The 27,674-nt window shown below is 31.4% G+C and overlaps 1 protein-coding gene across 1 annotated transcript; it reads left to right on the top strand.

Moving 5' to 3' along the window:
- The first annotated feature begins 506 nt into the window (after nt 1–506).
- On the top strand, nt 507–27,674 carry LOC137809638 (probable sulfate transporter 3.3). The gene is made up of 14 exons (XM_068610739.1): nt 507–789; nt 21,545–21,934; nt 22,026–22,074; nt 22,175–22,382; nt 22,523–22,694; nt 22,785–22,850; nt 24,488–24,601; nt 24,991–25,107; nt 25,393–25,519; nt 25,623–25,909; nt 26,400–26,590; nt 26,692–26,768; nt 26,868–26,944; nt 27,040–27,674. Exons 2-14 carry the CDS (start codon nt 21,611–21,613, stop codon nt 27,229–27,231), a joined length of 2,001 nt encoding a protein of 666 aa, XP_068466840.1. The 5' UTR covers nt 507–789; nt 21,545–21,610; the 3' UTR covers nt 27,232–27,674.

The following is a 27,674-nucleotide window of genomic DNA, read 5'->3' as shown; positions in this document are numbered from 1 at the left end:
AAACCTTCCTTTTTAAACTGAATTTTTTTATTCACAATTCATCAATAAAAAAATTTACCTTGTCACTTGAACCTTTAAAATTTTATCTCAATTGTTGAATTTTATAGTACTAAATTAAATTTGATTATACATATTATCAATCGTCAAAATTTTTACAATAGAAATAAAAACCCTTATAATTATCTACAATACCCATTCATTGAAGACATGTATTTCTTTTTTTATTAAAGAAAAAACTTGTTATTTCAACCGTGTAATTAAATTTAGTCTTAACCATCATATTGATTAGAAAAATTCAATTCAAAATTATATATAAGAAAAGAAAATAATAATTTAAACTCCCTTAAAATTCTCCCTCCCTTAGATTCCCCACCCTACCTCCTCCCCTCAACTTAAAATATCAAAATATTTAATGCAAAAAAAGAAAAGACTATGTGTGGTAAAAATTTGGTCAAAAGATGACTTCGTACCAGTCAATATAATTGTGAAGTGTAGAAAAAAATTGTGTGGTGCGATCTTGAAGAAAACATGTACGACATGTAATTACTCATAAGGAAATGTTACAGAAAATCTCCTTCTCTCTAACTCTCCAAATAACATCATCTTCACCTTCACCCTTTCTACCCTTCCCCTGCCAATAGCCAAATATTGAAAGTCTAACAAGGAGAACAATTTGAAACTTGTGACCATCAATGGTCTTTCTGGTGGTATAGCTAATTGGGTGATGAAGCAATGGTTCTATCTGATGATTTTAAAAGAAGACAATATTGTGGATATAAAATAAAACAGGTTAGTTCCAAACTCAAGCATGCTTGTATGGATGTATCCATGGTTATTGTAAACAATTTTAGTTTTGTTTACTTCAATGTGTATTTACATAGTTTAATTTATATAAATTATTAATATCTTCATGTTTTCTATCGTCATATAATGACATTTGAAGAGAATGTATGTTCATAATTTTCTTGACCAATTTTTAAATATTTTTTCACTTTTTATGTTGGAGTATCTTCACTTAAAATACTAATTTGTTGGGTATAGTTTAACACTAAAGACAATATTTTTCCCAATAACAATTTCTTCTCATAGCATGCCTAAGGATTTGTGTTTCTTCATTTTGACAATGTGTATATAATTACAATATTTAGTTTAAAGTTTATCATTTAACAAAACTATACTTTTAATTTATAAATTTTTTAATATTAGGTCAAAACATGGGGTGAGTTGATTACAAAGCCAACTTTCTTTTAAATATTAAACAAGAATGGGTTAATTTTTTAGTTACTAGTCTAAAATCCTAGGTTTAAGGTTGGAATATGTCATTCATGCTTGACTTGGAAAGGAAGTGAAAAATGAGATTGGGTTAAAAGTCCTTTAGTGAACAAGAATTCAATGTATGCATTAAAGGAGGAGGTAGCAACTTTATTAGCCATAACGTGGGATTTCATACACACATAAGCTCTCCAAAACTTCCATTAACTTTTTGATGAATGATGTTTCTTGTTATGGATGAAGAAATAGAATTCAAGTTTCGGTAATAGATTAAATTTTTTTCATCTTTACCAAACATCAAAACTATAATAAAATTATGATGGAAATTATTATCCATGTAAAACTTAAATTCTTTTTCACTTAGAGATCAAAGGTATTTTTTTTCATCAACCTTGCCTAAACGTTGTAGTTATTACCATTACCAAAAGGCTTATGGTGGTACAAACTTATATCTTATACAAGATGAATATAATAAAGGGCTTTTCCAAATTTATCAATTAAGAATAGTAGCCCAGTATTAGAATAAATGATTAAAACTAACACAAGAATTGTCTGAATATTTAAAAAATCTTGATATGCATTTAGAAAGTTTAAATCACAAACTTCAAGAGAAATAGTTAGTTATTCTTAATCTTAAAGATGAAGATGAGAACATGAATATGTGAAGCAATGGAATTTTGCTTATGTGGTTCAAAGTACACGATTGTATTTACAATCTGATTAAAGATAGAAGATGTCAAAACATAAAAAGATAAAAATTAGGGAGATGAAATTAAAACATCTGGATGAGTTTATTACATAACCATTTTTTTTTATCTTCATTGTCTTTTCCCAAATAGGAATTAGAAAAATAACTTATTAAGTTTATTTGTATTAAGTTTAATAACTATTTTTAAAATTCTCGATTTTCTTATATGTAATGAATGAATTAAATTAAAAGGAGCATTTCAGAGATGCTCCAACCCTTACACAAAGAGTCATGTACTCCTAACCAAATCCGCATCCCTAAATAAAATAAAACAAATCTGGATAGTAGAATGAATAGTTCATAGTTGACTACCAATAACAACTTCTAGACAAAACCAAAACTTAATACATCAAATTTGACCCTATAAAAACTATGTGACAAAGTATTGCTTGCAAAGTGCAGTAGAAAAATGTCATGCAACTTAACTCTCTATGGTTCTTGTTTGCTTTTCTGAGGCCACCTCTGAATTTTTTCTTGTTTCCACTGCCACTGATTCGCAACCTCCTTACATACTTAGACTTAAAAACTGCAGAAGGGAATCTAAAACTTAGCAAAACATTTCCTTGTTTTCGTAGTCCTTCAAGTTTTCTTGTGAAAATTTCTTAGCAGTTAACTCTTTTGAGTTGTTCTTTATTCTAAATGATGGAGAAAATATCCCATTCATGATTAGTGATTCATCCTCTAAAAGATGCACACATCCTTCATGTGACTTGCACAATTGACCAAATCTACAAATTGTCGCATCCACTGTATTCCCATGATTTCCCACTTCTAGCATCTCAGATGCAAAAGACAAATATTTGATTATGCTAAAGCTGGATTGATGTAATGAATTCCTTGTTGCATGCTATCTTCCTAACCGTTTCATAAAAACACAATTGAATTTTGTCCTTGTAGAATAGAGTATTAGCACAATACCTCCTTACATAGGCAAACAAAATAACAACTATACATTGCAAGAGGTTATTCAGAAAATCAACAAATATAATGAATTCAACATTTGAAACTAGAGTTTTGTGCAATTGTGTATCTTTGAGTTACCTCAATGATCTCAAGCAATGTATTGGACATGATACCCAATCAGTGTATGAGAATTTGACTGCTGATATTTTGCATTTCATGTAGTTTTAGGCCTTGAGATGAGCCATGTGAAAAATATCTTCTTCATCTACCCTCCCCTCCATAAATACTACTTTATTCTTGTACTCCTAAACACACCAGATAATAGAAATCCATAGTCCCTTCCAAATATCATTTTCCTTTGGAGTAATCTGGAATATATATAATTGTTTGAAATGACACTTAGGATCTATGTGTAAGGCTAACTGGATTCCCACTCATCTACTGCACATAGTCCATAATGAGTTTGTTCCTTACATTTAAAGAACAGGTGTTGGATTGTTTCCTCAACTTCATTACACAAAGGATAGATTATGGTTATTAGATTGAGCCCTCTTTTAGCTAAACACACCCTGGTTGAGATTTTGCCCAACATAACTCTCCATGCAAACATTTGTGTGTTAGGAGATGCTTTAACTGGCTATAAAGAGCCAAGAATGACATTGTTTACGTTGTTGCAGTTACTTTGTCATATTGCATATGTTGACTTAACTGGAAAAAAATTATCCTCTTTCCCAATTCAATTCCTTTTTTCTAGAGTATTTCTCTTTGGTTGCATTGTGTTTATTTCATTCATCAGTTGTTCTTGTTGTTCCATTTTCCACTCAAAACTTTCCCTTCTTCATTCTAGATTCCACTAACATCCTCTTTGTGTCCACCTTCCTATTTGTTCAATCAATTTGTCTTTATCTTTTGAAATAGAAAATAACCTATAGGAAACCTTTATCTAAGTGGGGCTTCCCCTATCCATTTATCATTCCATAATTTTACCTTATTCTCAACTCCTACTTTCCATACAAATTGCTTATCAAACTAGTTTTCACTTTCCCCTTCCCCACACACCTTACAAATGTCCATCCACTAGTATAATTGTGTTTTGACACTTTTTTTTTTATGATTATTACCTTTTGCATCACAATATTTTTCAATAGAATATCTCTCCAAATACCTGTGGTTTCGGTCCTAAGTCTCCACTTCCATTTTGTTAAGAGAGCGTAATTAAATTTATTAACTTCCTTTAATCCATCCCTCTCTCCTTCTTTGGTCTACACAAGTTTTTCGAATTAATCCATGCTATCTTTTTACTATCCGCTCCCCACCCCATAAAAAGTTCCTCTGAATCTTAGTGATATGTTGACATACATATGTAGGTGCTTTAAAGAAATAGATAATACACTGGAATTGATGTAAAAAGTAACTTTATCAAGCATACTCTTTACCAGCATATGTTAAAGATTTTCCCTTCCATTTTTGTAAGTTTCTTCTTAATCTTATGTATAATTTCATCCTAAAATTGTTTTTTCCTTGGATTCCCCTTACTTGCATTCCCAAATACTTAACTAGAATAGGCATTTGACAACAATTTCAAAGTCTTAGAAAAGTTGTCCAACATACCTCTATCCACACCTACAACTCCTATCTTTGTTTTGTGGAAGTTCACTCTTAAGCTAGAAGCTAACTCAAAACATCTTAGGATAAACTTAACAGTTAGGATATTTTGGTAGTTAGCTTTTCATACCAACAATGTATCATATGTGAATTGCAAAATATTCATCTCAACTTGATTTTTTTCCTAATTTCACCCCTTGTAGCAATTTATGCTTTGTTGCCTTTCTAACTAGTCGTGTTAAACCCTCTACAACTACTATAGGAAGAGAAAATGAGTCATTGGACCTTGTCTTAGTCCCTTAGTTGGTTTAAACTCCTATCTCGGTCTTCTATTTACCAAAATTGAAACAAAACAAAGAATGAATACATCCTCTTATCTAATTAATCCATTTCTCATTAAATCCTAATCTACTCATCATCATATAGTACATGAATTCCGACCTAACTAAATCATAGACTTTTTCGTAAACCACCTTAATTATTATCCCAAATTTCTTCTCCTTTTTATATTCTTTACCACTTCATTTGCCACCAAAATACTATTTAAGAGTTCCTTACCTTTTAGAAATGTTGTTTGAGAACTTCCTATAACAGTAGGCAATAATCTCTTGATTCTTTTAGCTAGCACTTCAAAAATGATTTTGTATATCACCCAAAAAAAATATATCTATATTTTTCTAGTTTAATGGTCACTTACTTTAGATACTAAAGTTATGAAGGATGTGTTGCAACCGTTTGGACTTCTCCCTGCCACAACTTGTATTATATAATTTTTTAAGGTTTCTCAACTTGTATTAAAATTAAAATTGAAATTATTTTTGTAGTCAACATTTGAGTGTCCTAGTCTCTCCATGTTCATATTTATCGGTTCCCTAGTTGCTGACCTTTCCCCCTTATAGCTATGATGTGAAGATTGGTTTCCTCCACCATCTTCCTTCATCGATGGCATCCCTGCACGGTGGTGAAACCCTGTGTTGCTACATTGTTGAAGTCCCTCATCTTCAGTTCTGAGAGTCTTTCTTATCCTTCTACTCAATCCATAAATTATGCACTCTCTGACGAAGGATAGTGGCAAACCAGTGCATCTAACTTAGATTTTCTTATTCACTGATAAATCCTTATAAGTCCATGGCACAATAGAGAAAAATAATCTAGTGTATTTACTTCCCCCTTTTATTTTAAAACGTAATAATTTAGTTTTGTTATAAAGTTGACGAATATTTAGTTAAAAAATTAATGACGTGACTGATGTGATGTGGTAATATGTCACCAAAATTTTTATAACAAGTTAACACATTAGCAACTTAAAAATAGTATGCATATTAAGTCAACATTTTATTAAATTACCTTAAGAATCTCTTATCTCTTTTACTTTTTGTAATTAATATTTTTGTTATTAAAGAAAATTATAAATGCAACCTAAGTGGTGTTAAATACACTTTGGGAGAACCTTAGAGATCAATCAAAATATTTATTACCTAAGTAATGTCAACGCTATAGGCTTAATTAATGAAGTTAGGTTTTGCAGGACATTATTTAAACTCTTTGGGTAGAAAAGGATACAACAAAAAAAGTATTCTTATTTTAAAAAAATGTTAGAAGTATGCCAAAAAATAAAATAAAATAAAAAAATAAAATATATATATATATATATATATATATATATATATATATATATATATATATTGATCTTGCCTGTTGACCGGAACGCTGGAAACTGCCTCGTCAAAGGATCGACGTGCGCACCGCTTCTCACCTCCGTTCCTCTTCGGATCTATCTCAAGAACCTGCAAAGAAACAGCGCGGCGCCGCTGCGGCCAATCGCACTCCAACGCTCAAGTCAGTGACGGTATCACCAAAAACTAAGAGAACTGGAACCGTGCAAATCCTCTCTCACAGTTAGCTCTATCACTCGCAAGCGTAAAGTGTATGAACTGAACGTGCGTACCTCAGAAAGTTTGTTAAGAACTCTTATATACCTGGTGGCTTTCTCTCTCCTGGTAGTTACAGACTTGGACACGTGGCTCGCATCCAACTGTACACGTGCCATCATCTGGAGGCTCCCTGACTTGGCGCTGCTTCTACTCTCATTTTGGCTAAGTTACTTATGCATGGTACTGCCCAGTGCATAGCTAACTTAGGAGTGCGATCTCTACTGGAACTGGCGAGTTAGGGGCCTTCATACACCTTCCCTGTGGTCTCGCCGGCCGCCTTCGTAACCTGCTTCTCCTTCATCTTCGGCGATGTGCTTGTTCTGGCGATCTCCGACTGCTTGGTCGCCTGGGTCTACATCTGGCGACTTCATCTTCAACCTGGCGATCGCCCATTCTGGTAAGCTGGAAGTCGGAACACGCCAGCTTAACAACTGGCGACTACACGTGCCCCCCGACTTCCTTCCTTTCTGCCAACCTGACGCCTTGTCAACACGCCTACACTGTAGCAGGATGCCGCGTCATCACACCCGACCATCAGGGCGGTATATATATATATATATATATATATATATATATATATATATATATATATATATATATATATAACATACTTTATAGGCGTAACTTTATTTTTAATATCAAAGAAGTTTTTTATGCTAGTGAAAATAACTTAGATGTTTTGAGTAAGATTTTAAATTTTATATATAAAAAAAATAATTTAAATTTTATTAGTAGAAATTTTACATTAATAATATACTTATTTAAATAAAATATCATACTTTATTATTTTTATGGTGTCTCTCAGATATTCTGTTTTGTTATGGTAATTGCCATGATATTTTTTACGTCAGGTATAGTAATTAGATAAAATACAGCTTTAATTATTTTTATAAACTTCTCAATTTACTTATATTTTCACTCACTAATTATTAGTGCTTGGTATAATAATTCTATTTTTATCCTGATTAAGAATTTTTTCTATTTGTTCTTAAATTAAAATTTTGAGCCTGGTTGTAACTTTGCAATTTCCCACATTTCAATGTTACACACATACATACATATATATATATATATATATATATATATATATTTACACTTTTGACATATTTTATTAATTACGTAAGTTGTCTTGGATATATATATATCTCTTGGATATTCTTCATACCCTTTCATAAATTTATTTTTTGTAAATTTGAATTTCATTAAAAATTAATAAAACTTGGCTAAAAAGAACCAACTTTATCCATGTGCCAAAAATAATTAAATAAATAATAAATGAATTCATTTAGAGAATAGAAAATTGATTATTATCTCTTGAACAAAAAATATTTATCAAAGTTTTAGATTCTAATGTGGTGTTGGGTTATACTCATGTCTCCCAGTAATACAAAATTGCAAGTAACCTTAGAGTTCAAATTCTTTTATGTAGAAATCACACACTGTGAATAACAAAATTTCTTTGGTCATTATTGGTCACTTTTGCTCCTATTCCATTTGGTTTCATGGTACTATCATTCATATTGAAAGTAACCTTGTTTCCAAGATCAAGAATTAGAAAGAATGATTATTTCTAATAATTTTCAACGAACTATTAAAAAATTCGAATGAAAAAAAATAATCATAATCATGAATGATTGTTAGGTGAAGATTTGTCACTTCAAAATATAGTAAGTTAAAAGATAAGAAACAAAAGTTTTCGACAAAAATTTAAAACAGAGTTTCTTTTTAGACAGGAAGTTTCTATTTCAAAATTAGTTTAAACTTTCAATAAGACATCAATAGGTTTTTTATTTTATGAATATAAGACTACTACATTTATACACTAATTAGACCATTTCAATAAAAAATTTAAATAATCTAATAGCAATTAATGTCTAAATAAAGTTTCTAATTACAAAAATATAGAAACAAATACAAAATACACAATTTCTATTATAGTCTTAAGTTACTTTCTAGGTCCTCATCAAGTCTCTTTCTTGGTCTCATCGTCGGTCTCATATGCTTATTTACTTCGAGAGAATTTTACATAGTTGGATTTTTATTATCTACACACAAACATAAGTGTAGAAATAAACTCAAATTTAAAGTAATTAAAAAAAATAAGAAAAATATGTCAAACATATCAAAATTGCTTTCATGGGTTGGGCCAAAATAAATTGAATTTGGACTTGGACTGTTTATTCATGCACCTTCATATATTCTTTTCACACCTCCATAAATTTTGGTATTTTCAAAAATCTCTTCTATAATATTCTGGATTATGTAATCCGGAAGTCTTTTTTCAAATTCGTAATTAGCTTTCAATTACATAATCCATAAGCCTTTTTTCAAATGCATGATTAGTTTCTGAATTACATAATCTAGAAGTCTTTTCTAATATGAGATTAACTTCCAAATTATGTTATCTGGAAGCCTTTTTCAAATGTGCGTCTGGATTACATAATCCGGAAGCTACTCTCAAATCCAGACTTCCAAATTATATAATCTGAAATACCATTTTTTAAAAATATATTCCAAATTACATAATTCGTAAGCTATTTCGGAATCCGAAATTAACTTCCGGATTATGTAATCCAAAATATGGGGGTAGCACAAGAAGGATAAAAAGGTATTTTCATGTGTTGTATGCGGGTGGCAAAAGAACACATGCAGGTGCAGAAAGAAACAGTCTGGACTTGAATTGCTCGAGCTAGCTTTTGCTTTCAACTTCTTAGGACCAACTTGCACATTTTAGAATTAAGAGAAATTTCATGATTAGATTTGCACACTGAATTCATTTTATGCTTTTTCTAAGGTTTCATAAATGTTGTGAAGGTTTCTAGAAATTTCTTGACAACAAATAGCCTATTTCTTTGCAAAGTTGTTCAACTTCATATGTAGCAATTCTCTCAAGATCTCGTCGTTAGTTGGGAGAATAGTCCACACAAATTAAATTTTTTTAGGAACATGTCAAGATAAATTGGATTTGGTTAGACAATGTATGGTTGGGAAATAAGGTTCAATTTTTTTAGTGAGGTATGAAATGTACTATCAAATCTTCAATATGATTCTACGTGATCTAGATTCACTCAAACAACGAATTCTATTTAATTAAAAATATCTTTTAATCAATTCAAGGATTATTTTGATTCGTTAGAAATGAAGATTAAAAAATATCACACATTAAGAAATTAAAGAGAGATTCAACAACTAAAAGAAAGATTAATTCTTTGTTGGGATCCTTCCTTTTTACAAATATTTAAAAGAAAGAAAGATTTATCATGTTCCAATCCATGCACTTGTTAGATACTCATGTTGTACGAGTTGCACATCCTCATAAGTTATTTTTGATTCATCACTACCTTCCTAATGTATAAGAACTCTTAGTATTTGTTGTCAAACTAGAAGAATAATCATTTATCTCAAGACAAAGGACACGACATTGGCCCTATAACATAGTGGCAGTTGGCAGCAATGATGATAACCCTGATTATAGGTTCACTTACAATGCTTTAATTGGGATACATAAAAGACTAGTTGAATCTTAACAATAAAAACAATAGGCCAAAAACAAGTAAGAAATGTTTTCAAGTTTTTGAATAATTGGAAATAGGCCAAAATATGTTTAACAACTTTTTTTCTTGTAGAGAGTAATCAAATATTGTCTATAATGTTGAATCTTCACCAAAAGCAAGTCTCCTAAGTAGACCTCCATGTGTTGACATTTAATATTTACTTGTTTCTTGATATTCTCTTGAGCTTTGAGTAAATTTAGCTTCGATTGAGCCAAAATTGAATCATGTTATTGAAGTAGCTCTTGCAATGAAGAAGGATCATTGTTATGTTATTCATATTTGGATAATGTTGGAGGGTTCCAACCATAAACAACCTTGAAGGGGTCATATTTATACTAGTCTAAAAATATGTCTTATGCCAATACTCATAAATGGAAAGAACATAGTCCATTCACTAATGCAGTAAAGGTCTTCGATAACAATTTTTTTTAGCAATTAGACAGCGATTTTGCAACCGCAATCTTTAAGCATATAGTCTATACCTTTGGGGTATAGACAACAATTCCAAAACCGTCGTTTATAAGTCACATCTAGATGATGATTCTTTTCACAACTACAATGTATAACGAAAATCAAATATGAGTTTACACAGTCCCATAAAAGGGTATAAATGACGATTATTGTACAAAATTGTCGTCTATACCCCTTTCTTGAGAGGTATAAACGGAAATTATGGGCATAAATGTTGTCTATAATGGTCTTTTTTTTAGTTCATTCTATTTTATGCATTTTTTTATGTGAGTTGATTTTAGATTGACACATTTTATCGGTTGCACTTTGTTTATGATTTTTTATTTTTAGTAATGTATGGTGAGAACCCAAAGAAGATCCCCACTGGACACGAACTTAACCAAGTGGTTAAGTAAGTGTGAAGGTTCACTTCTATAGGACAAAAGGAAAACGATTATATGGTGATTATGGTTAATAGAGCGAAAATTAAAGAACAAATGAAGCAAAGAATGAAAGAAGATTACCGAATTGGAAAAGACATAAACAATAACATAAAGAAGGAATGTAAGTAAATGAAAGGAAGGAAAGGAAAAAAGGTGAAGGAAGCTTATGGAGAATGGAGAGAATGGTCACACTACTTGGAGGGTGGGAAACCCAATATAAGTGAGGAAGATCTGCCACTTAAAGTGCTCACACAACTCAAGATAAGACCCAAAATACTAGGAGACTAAGCTCAGTAATCACTTTTGCAGAGTTTCCTTTCTATTTCAAAATTCAATGTCGCAATACATGAGGCAAGGCACCCTATTTATAGTGAGGGGTGCCTTGGCGAGCAAGATGGGTGAAGGGTAAGAATCGAAAGGGAAAGGGGCGGCCTAGGGTGTTGACTAGGGTCAAAGTCACCCCTTAGGCACAACTTCTAGAAGGTAGGTTAACCTTCCTAAACCTAGGTGCCTTGTCTTGAAAAGTGGGCTTGGCACAAACCCATTTCGCTAAGTACACTCCCATTATGCTATGTGAACATACTATAACCTATTCTTCTATTTGGACCCCCAAAGAGAGTCCAATTTATTTACAAATATTTTTTTGTCTTATAAAAAGAACAGAAGAAAGAACATTTGATGTTTTGTTCTATGCCCGATTCTTCTTCTGCTGAGGTCCTTCTGATATTTGGTGGAGTCTTGTCTTGAATGTTGAGATGACTAATCCTAGTGTGAATTGTCTCTTGTATCCTTGGTCATCTGCTTGGCTAATTGGGTTGTATCAGTTTTCCCTTCTTAACTAACTTGTTCATTTAAAAACCCAACTAGATGAATAAATTCAGACACATTCATGCAAAGAAGCAAAATATATATAGTGATAAAATGTATTACAAACACTAATACATATTCCTAGCTTTCTAATTCATATACTATTCATTAGCTATCCTAGAGTTATAGTAATTAACGAAATATATGGCTCAAGCATTTCTCACATAATCTAAGGCTTCCAAAGGCAGTGGTTACTCATCTGTAAAGAACTGCATTACAAAATAAGGTTCAAATTAGTGTTAAGATAAATATACTTTTATTATAAAGAATAATTTAAATATTATTACATACTTTCAATCTTTTCGAAGGCCTAGTCTTACAATGGTAACCATCCATTGCATAATGTAGTAGCCACACTCATAGCCTCCGGTTGTTTATTACACTACAATTTAATATAAATTAAAATTTAATATTGATATTTTGATAAACAATGGAAAGAAGAAGACAAAAATTACAAACCTTTAGGTTCAACCATGTTAGGTTTTGATAATTTGCATTGGGTCGACTTCTGAGTATGTTATATCTACACCATGCCTTGATTAATAGAAAAAACCTTGTTAGTAGATGTTTAAGTATTATAAGCAGGTAAGTTTATAATGTAATTACACATAAACTATTTGCTTTAGATGTGTGGATGGCTTCTTGTGCAGTGAACAAGACCACACAACAATGTTATCAACTACGAATAAAACAAGTAACTACTAGTGGCCGTTACATCATCCATGAAAATAGTTAGTAAATATTTAAAACATGAAATACTAATAATTGACGACTTATAATTGAACTTACTCCTTAATATAAGGGCAAAGATATATTTGTTTTCCCACTTCAATCAGAGTGTTGGTGATGTATGACCGAGTTTCATCTTTCTTTGCTTCAATTGGATTAATGAAATAGGGATCAAGGAATCCATAGACATCTTGATTCCCGTCATTAATAGAAACTCTAGACAAATACCTGCAAGTTATTAGTTAAAGCATAATCAATAATAATTTAACATAAAGTAAATTGAAATATAGGTGAAAGATACTTACATCATAAAAATTGAATGATGGTTATATTGAGCTGCAAATTATAATACATCTGACATTTATATATACAGAGGGATGTTAGTGTTTCTTCCAAAAAAAGGTATCATCCCATGGAACCTCGAGTGGGTTTGTACCAATAGCCTTAGCAGTGATAATACAGAAGCTATAGGATCATCAATGGTAACCAGAAGCTTCTTTTGTGGACTTGGTTTTCGATGAGGTTTCTACAAAATAAAGAACATTTATATTAAATTAAATATAATACATAAATATAAATTAATATTGGAGTCATGTCTCCTCATCAATATTGGAGTACTTTGAACAAAGATTTAGGCCTTTATAAGGTCCAAAAACATATTTCGTCGTCAGCTATGCTTTCAAGTGATAAAATTTAATGGCGACCGAAGATAGAGCATTTGATCTCAAACTCTCCAATTAGGGATATCAAAATGTGTATGCAAAAAAATATACCATGAAATTAAAATTGATAAATTAATATTAAAAAACAATATATGGTAACAATAATAATGTATACATTACCAGGATATCCTCCCATAGCATGTTCTGGTCGACCTCTGTCATATGATCCCATGAAGGTGTCAATATGGAGATCCTCTCACGAGTAACAACTCCAAGATAGTTGCTGAAAGTATATATCAACATTACGACTAGAAGCCACTTCGGTGCTGACGTCAATGGTGACTGGTGTCATGTCATTACTAGCACGTCTCAATGAGACGCCTGAGTCTAGTAGGTCCTCTGGTGGATATTCCAGAAGGGTGGGTAGAAGAAATCGGAGTCTTATCGTCAACCATATTTCTGTTAAAAAATTAGGTAACAAACATTAGTTAAATTGCATCGAAATAAATTCATATAAAACAAATACATAAAATATTAACTCAAATATTTCTAAATTCATACATAGTGGGTTGAATGTTCATATGTAAATTCCATCACTAAGGTATTTACAGATTGCATGTACCACATCAACTACATTGTCATCTTTATTCATTATCATTGGTGTGAATGAACAGGGGTCACCTTGTTCACTATTAGACAAGTCATCATTAATAGCCTCCCCTTGTTTTTTCCCGCGTAAAACAAAATACCAATGTTCTAACGTAGGATCTTTGACGTAGAAAACCTAAGATGTTTGTTGAACCATTATAAATTGCTCATACCGATAACCTATCTTTCAAAAGTCCACTAATGTGAATCCTGATTCATACTTTTTTACCCCACTCTTATTTTCAACCCATTTACACTTGAAAACTGGAATAGAAAACTTAGTATAGTCAACCTCTCATATTTGTTCTATAATACCATAGTATGTCATTGATCCAACTATAGGATTTGCATCTTTTGAAGTGCAAAACTGCATTGACTCAGCTTCAAGAGTAACACCACAATTTTGTATTTTACTCTTTTCATCCATAAACTTCGTGTAAAATATACAATTGTTCACTTCGTAACCTGTACAAGAAATTACATCAAACATCAATCCAGAAGCCAACCAGGTCATGGTCTCCAATGTTGTTGAATCCTTTAACCCCTTGTATTTAAACCAAGGCATAAAAGTTCTATTATGTTCCATCAAGACCCATTTCTCTGGTTGCCTTGGGTTATTCACCTTCACAATGGATTTATGAGCATATATATATAAGGTATAACCTCATCATTGTTATTCAATATATACAAATATGCTTACAAGACTTCTGATCAAGATTTATTTATCACATGTACACCACATAAACATTTACTTATAGAATGTTTGTGGTACCATGAGGTGGCTGGAAGACCTATTGGATTTTATTTTGACATGTACTTTGAACAAAGTTCAATACTTTCTTTAGCTATGTACCTTTCAGTCATTGAAGCTTCTAAACGATAATGATTTTTGACATACCTTTTCAAAATTTTCATATACCGTTCAATAGGATGCATCCATCTCAAGAACACTGGTCCACACAATCTAACCTCTCTTACCAGATGCACAACTAACCATGATGTCAAGAAAGGATGGAGGAAAAAACATCTCCAATTCACACAAGATAACAACAATTTGATCTTCAAGTTCATCTAACTTTACTAGATCAATGACTTGAAAGAGAAAAATAAGCACAAATGAGTTATGGTATGTCTAACATTTTTTTGGTAAGATACCTTGAATAGCTACTGACAACAACTGTTGCATCAGAATATGACAATCACGAGACTCAACCCAATTAGCTTCAAATCTTGCATTGATACTAGGCTATTCGCATTTGAGGAATGTCCTTGAGGCACTTTCACACCCTTTAGATTGACAACAACTTATTTTTTTTTCATCTTTTGACAAAAATAGGCTAGGGGAAAATATGTATGCTTAACCACTTGTATTGGTGCCAACTCTCCTCGTATGTTCATCTCAATCAAATCTAAACGAGCATTTAGACCATTCTTCGTCTTCATGTTTAGGGTTTAGGGTTAAACTATCTCACACATTCTTCACAACATGCATTACATTTATACAATGTCTGACTTCTAACTTTGACCAATACAAAAGATCAAAGAAGATTGATTTTTTCTTCCATATTTTTTTTTCACAGATGACTTCTTTTTAGACTTACCGAATGTGTGGTCTATGTTATTTACCTTTTCATAAACCTCAACGCCAATTAATGGAGTTGGTGGACTGTCAGTCTCTTGATGTCCATTAAAGGCTTTTTTCAACATTCGGTAAGGATGATGACTTCTAAGAAACCTTTGATGCCAAAGATATATTGTCTTCCTTCCATGTTTCAATTATTGAGAAGCAGTGTCTTCTTTGTATATTGGACATGCTTTATGACCCTTAACACTATACCCTGATAAGTTACCATATATTGGAAAGTCATTGATGGTGCAAAATAACATCGCATGCATCTTGAAAGTTTCATTACCAAATTTGTCAAATACTTCAACACCATGATACCACATTAACTTTAAATCTTCAATTAGGGGACTTAGATAAACATCTATGTCATTTCCTAGCTGTCTTGGATTGAATATCATCATAGACAACATCATGTATTTTTGCTTCATGCACAATCCAGGAGGTAAGTTTTAAATAACTAGTAAAACAAGCCATGAACCGTGATTCATACTCATATTACCAAACAAATTCATTTCGTTTATAGCTAAACCAAGTCGCATATTTCTAGACTCTTTACCAAACTCGAGAAACTTGTCATTAAATTTCTTCAATTGAATAGAATCAGTTGGATGGTGGTACATGCCATAACATTTCCTCTCACCTGCATGCCATCTAAGATTCTTAGCATCATTTGGGTTTGCAAACAAATGCTTCATCCTTGGAATGATGGGAAGATACCACGTAACCTTCATTAGGGGTCCATGCTTTTCCATCTCTTCAATAGTATCATTGTATTTTTGTTTCAACTTATAATGTGATAACCCACACCTCAGACAATTTTCAACAATTCAAAACCCTTCCTGTATAATATACAATCATTAGGACATGCATATATCTTTTTATATTCCATACCCATCGAACAAATAATCTTTTTAGTCTCATAATTACGATTAGATAGAGTATTTCCCTCTAGAAGCATCTCCTTCAACAACTAAAGCAAATCCGTGAAGCTTTTATTTCCATCCATTTATTGCCTTCAAATTCATCAATCTTAACACCACTAACAACCGTGTGAAGTTAGTTGATCCAGGATATAATGGAGTTTCTGCATCGCTTGACATACTTCCATATCCATGCGCTTCTACAAAAGACTCATCTCCAACATCACGGATTATGTCTTCTAATCGAACATCATGTATTTCATCATGTACTACATCATCCATGGTGGAATAAACATATTATGGGGATACGAAAACACTTGGTAAATTTAATAGTTAACCATGTTCTGTCCAGGTTGTATAAGATCGTAGAAACCCATCACATAATCACATAGAAGGTGCTCCCTGATTTTGTTAACATCCAATCTCCTCTTGTTCAAACAATTCACTGGTGCAAAAAGACAAAACGAGTGCGACTATTTTAAATTTATAAGGACGGTTGTATAGCCGCATTTGATCAGCATGCACTTGTATATCAAAGAGATAAGAGTGCGGCTATATAGCCGCACTTGTAAATACCATTTATAAGTGCGGCTATTTCTTATAGTCGCACTTGTATATGGCAAAACATTAAAAAAAATTCAAAAAATTTAAAACATCGCCAATCTTGTGTGAAGGCAACGTTGATGAAGAGTGACACGGGAGCGCCAGCAACGACGACGGCAGGGGAAGCGGTGGCGGACAGGGAAGCAGCGACGGAGCAAACCAAAAAAGCTACAAGAACCCACGAAGGCAATGAAAGAGTACTGAGCAATGCAAGAAACCAAACAGTGTAAGAAAAACGAAAAAGATTTATACATGAAGAGTGCCACGGGAGTGCCAGCAGCGACGGCGGATAGGGAAGCAACGAATGACAGCCAATGAAATAGTGCTTCGAGACCACCAATGCAAGGAAAAAAACATATATAAGAAAAACGAAAACATCTATGCATATATTTGTGAAGATGAAGAGGAAGAAAGAGAGCTCTAGAAATTTACATTGGCATAAATGGAATGCAGATGCAGTAGAAGGAGATGAACTTAGAGCGCAAACGCGAAACGAAAGCAAAGACGAGAAAGAAAGTATGAAATTGTGTGTGGCGCGCTTCAAAATTTAGGGTAAAAAAGGATTTATGAATGCGGCTAAAGGTAAAACCGCATTCGTAAATCAAAACACTTTGATTTACAAGTGTGGCTATACAAATAGTCGCATTCGTAAATCAAAATAATTTAAAAAATGCCACCGCGTTTTTTACAAAAGCGGGTAGCGCAAAAGCCGCACTAAATAAAGAGTACCCTTTTCTTCTTTTTGCACTAGTGATTAATGCATGGACACCTAAACTTTACTCCATCATGACCACTATCATTGGCATTACGTTGCGCAAGTTGTATAAATTATTTTACTCCTCTTTCATACTCATCACTTATGCGAACAAAGTTAATCCAATCTCGATCCATTATTTTATATAATGGTCATTGAGGTGTTCACTAAAGCCTATGAAACCTCACGTTTTTATTATAGGTATGAACCTGTCCCATTCGAGAAGATTCACTTTTATTATAATTTAATAGTACATAACTTTAATCAATATTCCTTATATTTAACGAAATTTCGGAAGCATTTCGCATTGGTCTTCAAGTGGCACAAAATGAAAGTGGTGACACTAAATCTCCAGAATCAAATATGCACTCAAAGAATAACATGAAATGTTATGAACCAAAATTACGTAAAATATATGACATGTCAATTACAAGTTACAAACTAGAACTAATAAAATGTGATTGTTCTTCTCAAACTTTCCACCTGAACAATTCAAGACTCAATACAATTACTGTCACTACAACCTCCTCTTTTTTTCTAAAAGATGTTTTTCAAAAATTACTATTGTAGGTTATTGTAGGAGTAATAGGCAAATACATGTATTAAATCTCAAACGAAAAACTAAGGGTCTGTAATACGGGAAACAATTGTCGAGGGTCAAAAACCTCTAGACTCAATAACAACATGTATTGAAGAATTATAAATATACATGCAATATAAAATTAACAAATTTAATCATACATACAATTGAAGAAAGAATATTAATTAAAAATCAATAAATTATTTACAATAAACGAAAGCGTAAGTTGCGTGCTTCGAATTAGGGTAAATAATGGATGTATAGACAACAATTCTTAGGTAAAACCCCGACTTATACCTAAGTGTATTGAAATATACAAAAACTTTAGTAAAACCATTGAATAATTAGCACTAATAGACGACGGTTTCACCCCACAACCATCGTTTATTCCCTTTGTAATTTGGATATACATCGATTGTATGAGAAACCGTCGTCTATTTACCTTTTTTAATTTAAAAAATGTCATCGCGTTTTGATGGACAACGTTTGGCAGTGAAATCGATGTATATTAGATGTTGTAAATGAGCTTTTATGCACTGGTGATTCTTTTGGAGTATCAAAGGTAAAGTATCTCATATACATATCTGACATTTGTTGATAGCTTCAAATTATTCATCTGATTGTGGATGATAAGAAGAGATCATTGGCAATGTAATACCTTTAAGGTTTAATAAATGCTGCACAAAATTGACTAGTATAAACCTTGTCAGATCTAACATAAATGATTTAGAAAATTCATGCAACTTCAACTTAGTATCTTATTTACTCAAATAATCGATCTTTAAAGGATGAAAATGGTTGTATTTCAAAAGTTTATATACAACAACCATGATGATTGTCAACCCATGAGAAAAAAGGCAAGGATATGATGAAATCCACTGATACATCTTCCCATATCTAAATTGTGATAAGTAAGGGTTGAAGAAATCTAGATGGAAAAGTAGTTTTAGTCTTTAATTGTTGACACAAATAGTTGTGATCATACGTTATGATATATTTTTGCATAGGCAACCAACAAATTGGGCAACAATGCAAGATGATGTTTAGGCCTCATAAAATGACTAGCAATAAGAGAGTTATGTTATTAATTCAAAATATGAAGAATTAGAAAATAGTTCTAAAGAATGATCAAACAATCCTTTCAATACAACAACTCATCTTGGATCGAATAGTGTGAAACCAAAGGTGAACACAAGCATACATTAATGAAAAAATTTAGAAAGCTGTGAATTAGAGTAACTACCTCATTTTTTTAGCTTAAAAATGATTTCACTAGTTGGTTGTAAAGAAGGCATCAACAACAAGATTTTTCTTGTTAGGCTTATATTCAATTGTAAAGACATAGCCAATAGCCAACAAACTTATGTAAACAAACTTGTTTAACCAAACTTGTTGCTTTGATGTTTCTAATGATTGATCAAATACATTCTTAAGAATATGTTGATTCATTCGAATTAGAAACTTGTGACCTAAAAGATAATGCCTAAACTTAACAATAACTTCAATTATACCATAAAATTCTTGCATATATGTTAAATGTTTACTTTCCAAGCAAACAAATATGTCAAATGTTTACTTTCCAAGCAAACAAACACTTGCTATGATTATGGTTGGGTGAAAACAATGTTTAACATTCCAACTAGTGTAAGATAAATTTAAATAATTAGTAAGATAAATTTAAATAATTAGAAGAGACTTGAAAAAATGGAAGTAGAGAAATGACATAATAAGAACTTGGTTGAAAGAGAAAAGAAAATCATGGATGAGAGAGAACAAAAGAGGAATAAATAGGATTTTATCATTATTTTTTAATTATTAGAAAAATTAATTATCTTAATTTTAATTCTTTTCTACATTTATGAAACTAAATTATTTTTTTATTCATAGCTTATCGAAAGTTTTAAAATATAAAATCATTTTTTTGAATTTTTATTTGATTTTCGATAGTTAAAAATCTGGGTTGAAAAGTTAGTGTGTGAGTGTTAAAATCAATTCAAGGTTTGGAGAGAATTAATTGATATTAGTTATATTTGAAAATTTTATTCTTAATTTATAGGTTTTGAAATAACACTTATCATTAAAATGAGTGTCCTGTAACAAATATAAAATCATTTAAAATAAATTACTTTTTTAATTCATATAATATTTACATTTTTACTAATAATAGTTGTTTAGTGAGATGTTGAAAGTGTTGGACTATAAATCTTAATAAAACAATTTCAATTCAAAAGATTGAAAAATAAAATAAAATTGATGAGTTGCATTTAACAAGACTTGTGTTTAGAATTTTGCCAGAACATCAAAGTTTGTAGAACAGTCGTGTGAAAAAGCATAAAACATCTTTTTCTCAAATTATTCTTAACTAAAAATTTTAAAACATAAAATAAGATTTGTCATAATATAAAAATTGTGTTTTACAGTCTTTTTTTTATGAACGAAAGTCAAAACTTATAAAAGAAAGTCAAAATTTATAAAAGAAAAACTGTATATACATAATCAAAATAATTTTGTTTGGATAAACTTCTTTCTAAGTCCTTTTCAAAGTCCTTTTAAAAGAACATACTAAGAAAATATGAAATAACTTTTTATAATTTAAAATAATTCAACCACAATTAATAGAATTTATGTGAAATAAATTTTATAAATTAATTTATGCATAAATTTATTTTCTTTTTTCTATTCTTAGAATTGTTTACAAAAGAAAATTGTAATTATAATTTCTAGCGAACTACTTCATTTATGTCCAATTACCTACGCATTTTCAAAATTGTAATCAATATTTACTTGAAAGAAAATTCTCATATTCATGATTCCAAATTTAAATTGTTGAATATTTGGTTTATTACAAATATTAATCCTCTAATTTCGAGAGGTTGACTCAGTAACTAAGTACTCTGTACTCACACATGATAAAAGTGATCTATTTATCAACAAAAAATAGCATGGGTACATTAAAAGTGTAAACTTTATAGGGTGGGGGAGTGAAAAGTCTCTCATTTTTCAAACTCAAAATAAGTCAAATTTAAAATCTTAATTAACAAATTGTCAAAGTATCATTAAATATTAAAAGGGGTCCTTAAAAAATAAACACTTGACTGAATCAAGTAGAAAGCCTTTAAGTCTGTGTTTTGATATTGAATTAAAGTTGTGATATGTAAGTAGAAATCTGATTTTATAAACTGGTTTTTTATATTGAATCAGACATAAAATTTGTTAGGTTAACAGATTTTGGTATATGATGTTAGGGTGTGTTAAGATTGGTGACATCACAAGATAAAGAAAAGCTTTGAGGAGTTTAGTTTGGTTTAGATATGGAACGTAGAAATAGCCGCATGCAGATGGAATTCGTGGAGGTATCGATGGAGGAAGGAACCTCATCGGATTCCACGAACTTACACCAAGTTGTTCCACCACCCTACAAGAGCAGTCTTGAGAAGTTCATCACCAAGATCAAAGAAATCCTTTTCCCTGATGATCCTCTTCGCCAATTTAAGGGTCAACCACTTCACAGAAAACTAATCCTTGGAGCTCAATATGTCTTCCCTTTGCTTCAATGGGCTCCTACTTACAGCTTCAAACTCTTTAAATCTGACCTTATTTCTGGTCTCACCATTGCAAGTTTGGCCATCCCTCAGGTTACCCATCCCCATGATTTGTTTTCATCAACTTGCATCAAGTTCAGTTTTTTTCATACCCAAGATAAATTATTAATGCATTGTCATCCAGGGAATCAGTTATGCTAAGCTTGCAAATCTTCCTGCAATTCTGGGACTCTGTGAGTGTGTTGATTTTGCCTGCACTGTGGCCTATGCTTATTTATTTCAGTTCACAAATCAGAAACCCTTGCTCATTAGTGCTTTTGGTGCATATTTCAGACTCTAGTTTTGTTCCCCCCCTTGTGTATGTTGTTCTTGGAAGCTCAATGGATCTTGCAGTAGGACCCGTTTCTATTGCTTCCCTAGTGCTGGGATCCATGATCACAGAGGAAGTTTCTCCCACTGCACAACCTGATCTCTTTCTTCAATTAGCCTTAACTTCAACATTTTTTGCTGGGATCTTTCAAGCAGCCCTTGGAGTTCTAAGGTCATCATTTCCTTCTCTGCACTTTCTTTTTCACCTTTATAAGAACTCAAACTCAAAACATTGAGATGAATTATTAAAATTAAAGAAATAGATTGGTCTGAAAAAATGACAGCTAGAGGAAAGGTGTGAAATGATTGCAGGCTTGGATTTATCATTGATTTTCTATCAAAGGCGATTCTTCTTGGGTTCATGGCTGGATCAGCTGTAATTGTAGCTCTGCAACAGCTGAAAGGTCTTCTCGGAATCACACACTTCACCAAAAAGATGGCCCTCATTCCTGTTTTGAGTTCTGTTTTTCATAATACAGATGAGGTTCATCCTAAATTTTTTGCTCCCTTCCTTCTTCATCTCACTATACTTTATTACTCTGAATTTAAATTTTATGTTACTTTTTTTTTGCAGTGGTCGTGGCAAACCATAGTTATGGGGATTTGCTTCTTGGTATTACTGCTGGGTGCAAGACAAGTGGTATGTTTTCTTACTCTTTTAACTATATAACTAAAAGCTCATACCAATTTAACTTTAATAATTTATCACTACACAAAAATTATTCAATAATATTTCTTAGATTACATGAGAAATTTAATATACAACATAATTAAAATATTAAATGAGATGCGAACCAAGTCTAAATATTAAACATTCTTTTGTATTCACATTTTTAGTTTCTTTATTTTCTCAATCAAGTTATATTTCAAATTAAAAAATATAATTCAACTATCAAATAAAATTTGGATTGGACTAAGAATAAATGTTAGTATAGAACAATTAAATTGGATTTGGAGTAAGACGGAACATTAAAATTCACATGAACAACACATTTAAATTTAACATTTTTTTATTTTCATTTTCTATCATTTCTTTATTTTCTCAGTCGAAATCATTATAAATTACAAAATGCACATACTTACTATATATATAAGTAAATATTAAAATAAAAAAAGATAATTTAAATGACTATATTTTTTATATTGTGTTGTTTAAATGATATAAATATATATAATAAGATTGTAATTCAAATATTGATTATATTAAGTAATCTAATATTTAAAAGTAGCAAATTTCTATATTCATCTCATTATAAGTATTAATTAATTAAGGGTTAGAAAATATTTAAAATGTTATGTTTGTTTTTATATTATATTATATATATTAAAAAAATTAAGAAATAATACACCAGTTATCACAGTGGTCCATTAGTTGTCCCTACTTGTTTGTATTTTTATTATCTACATTTTTTTTTTATAAAAAAACGAATCTCGTAAAAAAGTGAAATTCTCTCTTGACTTAAATATTCTTTATTTTCTTTAAAGAAGAGTGGCTAAGACCGTAGTCAAAGTGATTCAACTATTTTAATTTCCTAATGGTCACATAGTGTACAAGTATAATTATAATATCAAATACATTACTTGCTAGAAATTTCTAGGACTGACTCTAATAAATTTAAATAACAATCAATACTATATATTAAAATTTAAAATAACGACAAATATGTATTATTTTTTAACATTTAATTAATATTTATTAGTATTATTCTTTAAATTTATCTTTTTCTATCAGATTATATTGCTTATATTTTTTATTTGTTTTCCTCTTCACATGTTATTTATCATTTTGGTGTCTATCTATTATTTTTCTAAAATTTATGTGACTTGTCCTGAAATAAAATAAAAAAAATTGATACGTATATAGAGTATTTTAAAGTATTAAAATATTTTAAATTTATATTTAAATTTGATATTCATGTAATTATAATTTATTTAGTATTATTATTATTTGGTATTAAAATAAATTATATACTTTCAACATTAATGTTATGTTTGATTTGTTTTAATGCTATTTTGAAGTTGACAAGACACAAATTTCATATGCATAGAAATACTTTTAGATAAAAGAAACAAAAAGTAAATAATTTTTTTATATAAATTGAAATTTGATTAATTTGTGAAAGGATCATTTCTTATTAATTATTTTATTTAAAATTTAATTTTACCTTTTGAAAAAATGATTTTATTTTTGTTTCAGAATTTGTTTTCTTTTATGAAAAGGTTTTTCCAAATAGGTTAAGGGTACTGAGTAAGTTGTACCGAACTAAACTTGTGTAGAGCATAAAGAAACCACAGTTATTCTGGGTCTCAGCTGGTGCTCCTCTTTTGTCTGTCATCATTTCTACTGCCCTGGCTTTTGCAATAAAGGCTCAACGTCATGGCATCAGTGTGGTAAGTCTCTCCATCCCAAGGCTTCTATAATCAATGTCACTCAATTTTAAGAGCTTCTTATAGTTTAAGATAGACATAAAAATAAAAATATAGTAGATAAGTGAATGTAAATTTTGATGAAAAAAATGCACGCCAAGCAACGTTTTTGTTTGTTATAATTTTATTACAAACACAAAGATCTCTTAAATAGAGATTATAGGGGAGACACAATAATTAAGCTTATTTACTAAAATAGGTGTCTAGTAAGACCAACCCAATTGGTCCTGACTTCACACTTAACAAATTTACGATTTTGTAAATTTGAATTAGATTTAAAATTTCCTTATTCTTAATACTTGTTAATGTCACTCTAAACCAAATGTACTGGTACTTGTTGGTGTGGTTGCTAGATTGGAAAATTGCCCAGAGGAATAAATCCTCCTTCAGCAGATAAGCTACTCTTTCACGGAGATCATCTGGTTCTAGCCATCAAAACTGGCCTTATTACTGGCATTTTATCCCTCACAGTAAGTTTCATCCTTCTCACAAACATTTATTATTTCACATGTGCTATTCATACAAAACATTTCTCACTAACAGTATAAAACATCGTTTATGTATTTATCTCTTTCTATAATATCATTTTTCACATCTCATTTCTTTCTTAGTTGTCAAAATTCACTGTACAAGTTACTGTGTGTATACCATTCTCCTATTTATAGAACTAAACTGAGCATAGATCACGTTTTTTCTTCTACTTGGAACTTGGTTGGTAGTATCAACAGTAGTTGAGCCTTGGTATTTTGAAACAGGAAGGAATTGCAGTGGGAAGAACATTTGCTACCATAAGAAACTACAAAGTGGATGGAAATAAGGAAATGATGGCAATCGGATTCATGAACGTGGTTGGCTCCACAACATCCTGCTATGTTACAACAGGTTGGAAGTCCGTGGCCTAAAAAGCCTTGTAAATTAGTGAAGCTCATGTATGAAGGTGTCAAAATCAAAGATATTATTAACCCGTTTAAACTATGAACTTCAGGATCATTCTCTCGCTCAGCTATCAATCACAACGCAGGTGCTAGAACAGCAATGTCGAACGTAGTAATGTCTGTGACAGTCTTGGTGACACTACTGTTTCTCATGCCATTGTTTCAATACACACCAAATGTTATATTGGGTGCAATCATAATAGCAGCAGTAATTGGCCTCATTGATATTCCTTCTGCTTATCTCATTTGGAAGATAGACAAATTCGATTTCGTTGTCATGTTGACTGCATTCTTTGGTGTCATTTTTATCTCAGTCCAGCTCGGCCTAGCTCTTGCAGTAAGATCATTGTTTCTGCAATTTTTCTTGCAAAGCTTACTTATCAATCATATTAGTTTTGGAATTGCCATTATGTTGAATGTTCTTAATTTTTAATTTTCTTGACACTTGTCTATGCTAAAAATGCTAACGATGTCAAATATATTTGTTATTCACTAAAATTTATTCAGATTCGCAACTCAAGTGAGTCTCACTCCCTGTTGTTTTTCTAATTTCATGATACTCAATGAATTTCAATCAACAGTGAAGAGTGTATAATGGCTACTAAGACCCGTTTTAGTTTTGCATGAATCACATTTCTGCATTTTAGAATTTAAACAATGCGATGAGAAACTCCAGATCAATCATTATGTGATCTGTGGAAACTTTTGGGACCCTTCTTTGCAAGTTGGGGAAAAATATTACGAGCTCTTATTTCTTGATTTAACATTCTAACAGCTCTTTGATTAATCATGGTGATTGACAACAGAAATACGATCTTGTTGATCAGGTCGCGTTATCAGTTTTAAGGGTACTGCTGCAAATTACAAGGCCTAAAACAGTAATGTTGGGGAACATACCAGCAACAAACATATACAGAAATATTCATCATTATAAGGAAGCTATAAGAGTACCTGGTTTTCTTATTTTAAGTATAGAGGCTCCCATCAACTTTGCAAACATCACATATCTCAACGAGAGGTTGACTTCATATTTACAGATTTTATAGGCTTTTTGAAACTTTTCTATTTGCATTGGTTATTTATCTCACTGTTATTTAACCATTTACATTTATTCTTCAGAATATATCGGTGGGTAGAAGAAGAAGCTACGATAAAGGAAAACGTCTGCCTTCAATTTCTGGTTCTTGACATGTCAGGTAACTAAATGAGTTAATTATGATTCTTTATATGCAAAATGGGATACACATTCAGTAATAAATGATTTACATCAATGATATGATCTTTGGGATTTGCAGCTGTGAGTACCATAGACACAAGTGGAGTCTCACTTTTCAAGGACTTGAAAAACTTATTGACAATAAAGGGTGTGGCGGTAAGTATGCTAAACTCTGACAAACTTGATCATTACACAACTTGACAACTAAGAATTAAATCTCAACTGTCACTAAATTGAATGAATTGTGACAGATTGTGTTGGTGAATCCTCTAGCTGAGGTCATAGATAAGCTGAAAAAATCAGATGATGGTCATGATTTCATTGGAGCAGAATACCTTTTCTTAACAGTTGGAGAGGCTGTAGCTTCCCTTTCATCAGCAATGAAGACCAAAACACCAACCATGGAAGAAGAGGAGGCACAGGCAATTGTGACTGAGTACTGATTTGTAATAAAGATAGCAGAAAAAAAGTTTAAAAAAGAAGCAGCAGTAGGGCAGTGGCAGAGTGAATAGAGTTGGTATGGACTAACTAATGCAACTAGTTTAGAAAAGTTGGTTCCACTGAAATTGAAACCGTGTCTCCTAGATTTTCTTCAAATTCACAAGCAATCCTTGAAGGGGTGACTTGAAGTGGTGACAAACTGTTGGCTGTGAACTTAGACATAAGAAATATTAGCAACACACATTTTTGTGATGCTAGCACTCAGTAATTTAGACATTCAAGTAGATTTCCATGCTCTGACTCAACAAAAACATGTTGTGAATATCTGATGTATATAAAAGAACCCTCAAAAGAATTGACTACTCAAAGTAACAGTGCTACTCAATCAATGTACATAACTGTTAAAATTTAATTTTGTTGTTGTATTTCTAATTCTATTAGTGTT

Source organism: Phaseolus vulgaris, chromosome 2 (assembly GCF_000499845.2).
Source record: "Phaseolus vulgaris cultivar G19833 chromosome 2, P. vulgaris v2.0, whole genome shotgun sequence".
NCBI classification, from domain to species: domain Eukaryota; kingdom Viridiplantae; phylum Streptophyta; class Magnoliopsida; order Fabales; family Fabaceae; genus Phaseolus; species Phaseolus vulgaris.
Note: the sequence above shows the minus strand (reverse complement) of the source record. Positions and strands in the feature narration are given on the sequence as shown.